At 38.4% G+C, this 8,690-nt stretch overlaps 1 protein-coding gene across 2 annotated transcripts in view; it reads left to right on the top strand.

Moving 5' to 3' along the window:
• Window positions 1-2,149: 2,149 nt before the first annotated feature.
• Window positions 2,150-8,690, top strand: part of parp1 (poly (ADP-ribose) polymerase 1) — a 110,987-nt gene continuing 104,446 nt past the window's right edge. The window contains exons 1-2 of one of the 2 annotated variants that reach the window (XM_051924250.1): window positions 2,150-2,438; window positions 2,519-2,635. In XM_051924250.1, the coding sequence (XP_051780210.1) occupies window positions 2,582-2,635 (54 nt within the window). In that variant the 5' untranslated portion in view covers window positions 2,150-2,438; window positions 2,519-2,581. The remainder of the gene's footprint in view (window positions 2,439-2,518; window positions 2,636-8,690) is intronic. The other variant, XM_051924251.1, reaches the window with a different exon arrangement.

Raw genomic sequence — 8,690 nt, 5'->3', positions numbered from 1 at the left:
ATAATGAACAACAGTGGCTCCTCTTGAATTACTGCACTTCTCACCAAATCTCGGAGACTGAGCCCAGACACCCTGTAAAGGAAAGTCATTTCTGCTGCTTGTATCAGCAATCTTCTTTTGGTCACTACCCATAGCTTGTGACCATAGGTGAGAGCAGAAGCATAGATTGTCTGGTGATTTAGTACCACATAACTTCAGACACTGCTCTGATTTGCCTGTCCATTTCCCATTTCCTTCTTCCCTCACTTGTGAAGAAGATCCTGAGATTGTTAAACTACTCCGCTTGAAGCAGCACCTCATCCCTGGCCTGAAGAGCAACTCCACCCTTTTCCGTCTGAGAACCAAGACCTTGGACTTGGAGTTGCTACTACAACAACAACATTTATTTATTTAGCACATTTTCATGCAAAAGATGTAGATCAAAGTGCTTTACGGGATGAAGGAAGAGAAAAAAAAGAAAAATATAAAAATAAAATTAGGCAATACTAATTAACATAGAATAAAGTAAGGTCCGAGGAGGACAGAAAAAACGAAATAAACTCCATACAGCTAGAGAAAAAAACAAAATCTGCAGGGGTTCCAGCCCATGAGACCACCCAGTACCCTCTAGGCAGTCTACCTAACATAATTGATCAATTGACGACACTCTTGACCCAAGCATCTAAGACAAACAGTCATAGATCTGATGATATGACTTATGAAATTATTCTTCGACCTACAACCTAGGGTGCTCTAATGTCAAGTGCACTGATGAACACCCTTATGCTTGAACATTTTGCTTGATATGGAAAAACACTGAGAACTCTGAAACTGTGACTAGCACAGAAGACCAATAACAAAGCAACACTCTAGTTCAAATTGGGTAGGCAGTTCCTTCCAATGACACTTTTTCAGTTTTCACTGTTGCTTCCCATGTAAGCTTCAAAGTCTGCCTGTAGCTCACACCTGCCTGACACCTCTTACCCTGAGCAACTCTGGGATGGAATGGAAGGTCAAGTCCCTCTTCAGGAGTCTGGTTCCATAGCCCATGCTTTGTGTTGAGGTGAGCCTGAGTACAAATCTAGACAGTACTGCTCTACCTCCCGCACTAGCTCGGGTTCCTTCTCCACCAGAGAGATCACATTCCCTGTCCCTAGAGACAATTTTGGTAGCTGGGGATTGGTCCACTAAGGCACCTGTCTTCTGACACCTACCCAAGCCATTCCTTCAGTTACTCTGTATGAAAAGTCACATGGAGGATCCAGTAACCTTGCACAATAAAGGGAAACCGGGGCCCTGCCCTGAGCCAGGCGTGAAGTCCTTATCAGCAAGTACCTGGTGGTTGGGCCTTTACCAGTTGGTCCTGGCCAGACACAGCCCAAATGAGCAGCATAGGTCCATCCTCCAGTGGATCCACCACCTTCATGAGAAAGCCATTAATGTTTCGGGGCATTGTGACTTGGGTGGCTGCCAAAGGCAGGTACCTTAGCAGACTGATCCCCAGTCACCAAAATTTACTCTAGAGGCATGTTTATGGTGAGGGTTGATTGTATAAGTAAGCTGCCCAGTAGTGTTTTATGGCCTCCTTTACTGTTTTTAATAGATACCTTGGATGCCGTATTTTGCATTTATATAATTTTTGACCACATAGCAGCCAAAATTAACAGTCACACACAAATACAATTAAATATTAAACAACTAAAGACGGAATACGTTATAAATATAGTTTGTAACTTTCTGTCTGTTTTTAGGCATATTTATGCTAATATCACAATTTTTTAAACCACATATGTGATCTTGTAAACATACTACTTTGTTGTGAAATACAGTGACTACAGTATATACACTTCACTTCCAGTAGTTTTACTCTGCACTACAGCAGTATTTGTAGTTTACTTTTTATCCCAGTAAAATATTTAACTACTGTAAATAAATTAGTCCAAATTGGAGTTATTTTTTTCTTCTTTACTAATTATTTGTGCCCTAAATCCAAAGCATCATAAAAGTGTATGTTACTGTGATGAAGTTGTTGGCAATTTTAAAGCTGTTTCATTTAGTGGATATTTTTGTTGTTTTGTTCACCACATCAGGAAAAGTTTCATAGTTATTTTCTCTTTTTCAGATATAGTTAATTAAAAAAAATCACTTACAAAGTGAAAGAACTAGTATATTAGGAAAATATAGTTATTAACCTGGTGAAAAATTATAATCTTTTGATAAATGGTGGTTTGATAATTTTTTCTTAAAGTTGAATATACTCAAGAAGGATTACATTTCATTAACACAGAAGATGTCATGTAATTGTAGGGCGATACGTTTATTGTTAGATGTGAAGTCACACACTATCATTTTATTATTTTAGAAAAAGAAAAGCTGATGAAGTAGATGGAGATTTGTCCTTCAAGAAAAAACTGAAAAAATCTGAAAAGGAAGATAAGCAACTGGAGAAACAATTGAAGGTTTGAAAGAAATTGGTCACAAATACTAAATATAATGTTAAATGTGTGTTATTACTTTGTAGTTATTTTCCTTTCTGTAGGATCAAAGTCAGTTGATCTGGAACATTAAGGATGAACTGAAGAAGTATTGTTCACTAAATGACATGAGAGAGATACTTATTGCAAACAAGCAGGAAGTTCCTTCTGGTGAATCTGCTGTAAGTGAAATACCTTTGTCCATACTTGCATTGTGTATAGCATTATGCTAGTTTAATACTCTTAATTGATTTATTATCTGAACTAAAGCAGGAATAGTGTTGGTGAGAAGGTTAAAATTGATTAATTTTAATCGATAACATAGTTATTGTTTAACTACTAGCTCTGCTGCAAACAAATTAATTTGTTAAAGCTTCTACTTTATTTTCCTTACCTTTTCTTTTTGTATGGTTTCTAGTTTTTTTGTTTTACGTCAAAATAACTGAAGCATACTAGTATAAAGAATAAAAATAATACTATTAGTTAATGCACACAAGAATTATAGATGTTAGACAACTGCTTACATATATAGAAATAGTATAACACAGAGCAGACTGCCTGTTATTAGTTTGTTTACAGGTTTTTTGTTTTTTTTAACAAGCTTGTTCATTCAGTATTTCTTTTGGAATTTTAGCATGAAGCCACTTTGCCCTGTTTCACTGCCCAGTCTTAGTGAAAATTAAAAAGAAACAAAGGTTATGACTTGGTTGTCACAGTCACAGTGAGGCATTATGCAGATGTATTGATGTTGGTATGAAGGAGCCCTAGTAGCATTTCTTGAAAAGCTTCTTCTTAATAGTTTGTTGGCTGAAAGTACTCTGTGTTAGAATGTCAGAGAGAGGATGTGCATTATTGTTCAGTTTTCTTTCTATTTTCTTCTTCACTACTACCCCCAGGGGATCCAGAGTGCATCCTATAACTGAGCTTGCCCCTTTAATTAGCATGTTGGTTTGTGGACCTCTCTTGAAATGATGTTACCAGCATTGCAGACCACAGCATAGAAAATTGTACAGGCCATCACAGAGTTACAGAAGATGTGAAGGATGTCACTTCCCTCATTAAAGGAACACTGTCTCCTAAGAAAAAAGAGCCTGCTCTGCCCTTTCTTATATATTTTCACTGTGTTCCTAGACCAGTCCAACCTGTCATTAATGTGAACCACCTCTACATTCACTCCTTTTGTGGTGACTGGACATAGAGGCTCTTTGGTGCAGCAAAAAATCAATATTTGTTACCTGCACTTGGAGTTAAATGTGCAATTTGGTGACTTCAAGTACAACTCCAGTCATCAGTCTATTAACACTGTCATGTGACTTTGCCTAAGAAGAGCATCACAATTACCCCCACCTCATGCATGTCTGTATTCTTTGACAGTGGATAACCATATTGTAGTTAGTTTCACAGATAAACACAGATATGTATATGTATGTGTGTGTGTGTGTGTGTGTATATATATATATATATATATATACAGTGGAACCTCGAGATACGAGCACCTCTGTATACGAGAAATTCAAAATACGAGGAAAGTATGAGCGAAAAATTCAGCTCTAAATACGAGCATTGGTTCGCGTAACGAGCCACGAGCCAGGCTGTGGGTATAGCTCGCGGCTTAGCAAGGGGGCGTGGTAGCAGTTGCGAGCCGCGATCTGCGGTGTCTGCGTTTCTCACTTAAGTGCACAGGTGGGAAACTGCCCACATCCATGATTGTTCCTGTGGCTGATGGGCTGCAGCTGCCATGTCCTCCCCGCATATATAGAGAAGCGCGAGCCGGTTAAGGGGGAGAAAAAGTAAAAGAGAGAGAGAGAGAGAGAGAGAGAAGGCAGGCAGGCAGGCAAGTGCAGGCTCGCGTGTAGCTGAACAGGCGAGCCAAACAGCTGAAGCAGGACGGTGTAGAGAAGGTCAGCTGCATTAAGAGTGTCTCGCCTGTTTTAGAGCCCGCATGGGAGAAATAGGTGAGACGCTAACAGAGAAGAAGCACCGGGGATTGTCATCTGTTTTTAAAGACTGCTTCTTGTTGACGTTTTAACCTCGTGTTAAAGGATTGTTATTCTTGTGTATTTTAAACCTCCACTTCACAACTGTTTTAAGGATTATTTATTTAAAGATTTATTGAATGCTCTACTGCACTTTGGACACCTGTTTTGATTCTTTTAATAATCAGTTATATTATTTACCAGTGTTATTTATTAAAGGTAGACTACAGTATATATAATTTATCAGTGTTATTTATTAGGAAAATTGATTTTTATGTTAATATATTTGGGGTGCAGAACGGATTAACTGGATTTCCATTATTTTCAATGGGGAAGTTTGTTCTAGATACGAGAAATTCGCTATACAAGCTCAGTTCTGGAACGAATTAAACTCGTATCTAGAGGTTCCACTGTATATATATATATATACACACACTTATATACATACTGTACACATACACATATATACATATACAGTACACCCCCAAAATTCGCGGGGGTTATGTTCCTAGTGGTGGTTAAAAAAAATGCCTATTTTCATAGTTTAAAACCTAAATATGCCCCAAAACACTGTTAAATTAATTTCAAACTCAGCTTAATACATTAACTAAAAATAGAGAATGTAAAGGTAAACCTGTATACTGTACTGCTATGTCTCCCACAGTGCTAGAATGTAAAATACCAATGTTACCGCTATATGTACTGTAATTCATGCAAGCGCGTTTTCATTGCCAGAAACCTTAGACAGTGCAGCTCGTTTCGGCGGCATCTCATTTTGGCAACCGTTAAACTGCCACATACTTGGGGGTTAATGCAACCCTGGACGCCAAATACTTTTTGCTGCACTTCTAAACGTCACAATTAAAGAAAAAGTGAAATTTTAATGGAACACATTTTTTTCATGCAAAGAGCATCACAATTACTGAAACACTGATCATTTTACGCACTGCTAATGAACTGTAAAAACTATTTAAAAAAACTACTGGTACAATATATACAAAGTGCAACTGACGCCATCGATGTAAATCACTGAGCCAACTGCGCTTAAACTATCTGCACGCAAGCACACAGAGATGTTGATGCTTGCAGGCTAGTCTTAGTGCAGCTTGGGTCACAGAATTGCACAGAAACACATGAGATTGTAAAGACAGGAACTTTATTCAAACACTTCCAACAAACATGTCTCATGCAGTTAGTTATCGATTAAACAATAGACAAACATAGGGGAGCACACACACACACACACACACACACCCCCAACAGGAGCAGAGAATGTCTGGGGGAGGAGAGAGAAACAAAGCAATCGGCCAAAAAGGACACGTGTTGCTCAGGCTTTCAAGTAAGTGTAGCGTCGCGTGAGAAGCCAAAATTGAGAAGACGGTGATTTATTTATTTTTAGGGTGAAGATTCCAGGGACACACCCAGCCCTGAGAGACAAAAACAAAGCAAACCGGTAATCAAAGAGCAAATAAAGAATGTAAATGAAAACAAATGAAATAAAAAAAATGACGATACCACCCCTGTTCCCCTTACGGCGATTACACATTAAATACAACAAAGCACAAACAAAACACACAGTAAATCATGAAAAACGGCAACGGATGAAATGTAATGATGATAATAGATAGTCCAGAGATCCGCACATTGAATGGGAATGTAAAGATAGTCCTACCGGTAGTTCCTGAAATGGTGAAGACGGGTTCAGGAGCACTCCTTTCTTTGCAGGATGGCCATGAATCCACTTGCAGTCCTCATGTACACAGGCAGACGTCAGACAATCCAGACGCACAAAACGATCCAGGACAAAATGAGTAAGTACAGGTAACCCAACAGAAGGCAGACAGACAGGAACTTGAAACACAAATTACAAAAACTTTTTTTTTTTTTTTTTTGCTTTTGGTCACCGGCCCCATTTTTAAAAGCTGTGCTGACATCCTTTGACCGCAACAGCCCCAGCACTCTCAGCAGAAGACCAATCAGAGCCACTGCAGGGAGCTGCAGTTTCAAATTCTATTGGCTACTTTCACCATCCCAACTCGCGGTTTTCTCTACAGCTGCTTCCTGTTCTCTCTACAGTACAGTATTGCTACGAAAAAAGCCATAAAAATTGCAGAGGACATTTGTGGTTTCCGCTAACAATTATTACTTAGGTTCTAAGTAAAAATACGCGAATGACTGAGGCCGCGAACTCTGAACCGCGACTTTGCGGGGGTCTACTGTATGTATATATACAGTATATATACAGTACTGTGCAAAAGTTTTAGGCGGGTGTGAAAAAATGCTGTTAACAAAGAATGCTTTCAGAAATATAAATAATGATTGTTTGTTGTTATCAATTTACAAAATTCAAAGTGAGCAAACAAAAGAAAAATCTAAATCAAATCAATATTTGGTGTGACCACCCTTTGCCTTCAAAACAGCATCAATTCTTCTAGGTAAACTTGCACAAAGTCAGGGATTTTGTAGGATTATAGTCAGGTGTATGATCAACCAATTATACCAAACACGTGCTAATGATCATCATTGTCACACGTAGGTTGAAACACTGTCATTAACTGAAACAGAAACAGCTGTGTAGGAGGCTTACAACTGGGTGAGGAACAGCCAAACTCTGCTATATGTGTTTTATATATGTATATATATAAAATAATATGTATATATAATATATATATATGTCTCTCTATTATAAAAAGAAATCTTGTCCCCTGTCTACAATACGTGATCTTCTCGGAAGATAATTTAAAGACCCACGAGACGAAAGAGACCTGCCACGGTGCGTCTCACGGGAACATAGAACGAGAGTCTTGCAAGACACACTCTACTTATAAGCAATATCAAAAAAACAAATCCGTAGTGTAAAGGCAGTCATGCAGCACACACAGCTCCAGGGCTCTCAGTGCATATAAAGTGTATAAGGTCAATACGGTAGAAATGAATAGGGTAGAAATGAAACGTCGACGATTAAATGAAGAAGAAAGAAAAGCACGGAGAAAAGAGACCCAAAAGCGATGGAGAGAAAAAAAATGCTAAAAAGAATAATCGAGATGCAAATTTAGAAAATAAGGAACGTGATGTGATGATCAGCCCAGAACAAGTGGAATGGAAAAAAAAAGCACATCCAATCAGGCGCGGAGAAAAGAGACTCAAATGCGCTGGAAAGAAAAAAGAGCAAAAAAGAATAATCGAGATGCAAATTCAGAAAATAAGGAAAGTAATTATCAGCCCGGAACAAGTGGAATTGAAAAAAAAAAAAAAGCACGTCCAATCCAGCTCAGAATTAAAAGACAATGAGTAAAAGAAAGTAGAACTTCATAAAGACGTTTACAAACATTGATGCTAAACACATACAGAGCAGGTTAGAGACTATGAAACCAGTGAAATTAGAAAGGCTCAAAATAAAAACAAAAAAGAGCGCTATACACATGTAACAGCAGCTAACCGAACCGAACGCGAGCAGCGTTATACATCCTGCAAGAAAGAATTCAACCACGCCCGTGGCCAGAAATAAAAGACAGGTATTGCTTCTACAACGTCACACGAGACTAGGCAGTGAGCCATCATTTAAAACAAGTCAACAGACCTCTAAGCTAGCAGTTGTTGGATTGCTTTTGGCAGGCAAGCATCATGTGCTACGAGCTCTTAAAATAACGACATGCAACAGGCAGAAGAGGCAGCTAGCAAGTAGTAAAAAGACAGCAAATGATCCAAAGGCATATCCTTAGCGTACGTTAAGCCGCAGCACCCTTCACAACACGAGCAGTATTATACGTCTGAGAAGAAAGAGATGTAACCTCGCGCGGGGCAGGAAATAAAGAAATAAATATTGTTTTTACAAAAGTTTTTAAAGTAAAAGTGAAAATAATGCATATGTAACAATTCACAAGAAAATAACAATCTCTTTAAATTGTAGATTGCCTGCCTAAGGTAAAGTCATCCCTGATGAATGGGGACGTGGGAATGAGGGGTCCTTTCATTGAATTAGCGCTATTTCAGATGTGGAATGGCAAAATGGGGGAGGCAGCTTGATGAATGAGGTCTCCAGGACTTAAAACAAATCCAAATCATATTAATGTGATATCATCTAATGTAAAATTCTACTCCGTACTTCTAGAATTTTTATTTTTATACTGTATTGAGGATTTATTCTGTTCTATGTATTGTACTGTACGGCTCAGAATTAAAAGACAATGAGTAAAATGACAAAGTAGAATTTCATAAAGATGTTTACAAACATTGGCATTAAACACACGCAGAGCAAGTT

Source organism: Erpetoichthys calabaricus, chromosome 3 (assembly GCF_900747795.2).
Source record: "Erpetoichthys calabaricus chromosome 3, fErpCal1.3, whole genome shotgun sequence".
Taxonomy (NCBI): Eukaryota; Metazoa; Chordata; class Cladistia; order Polypteriformes; family Polypteridae; genus Erpetoichthys; species Erpetoichthys calabaricus.
This window is presented reverse-complemented; position numbering and strand designations above follow the sequence as displayed.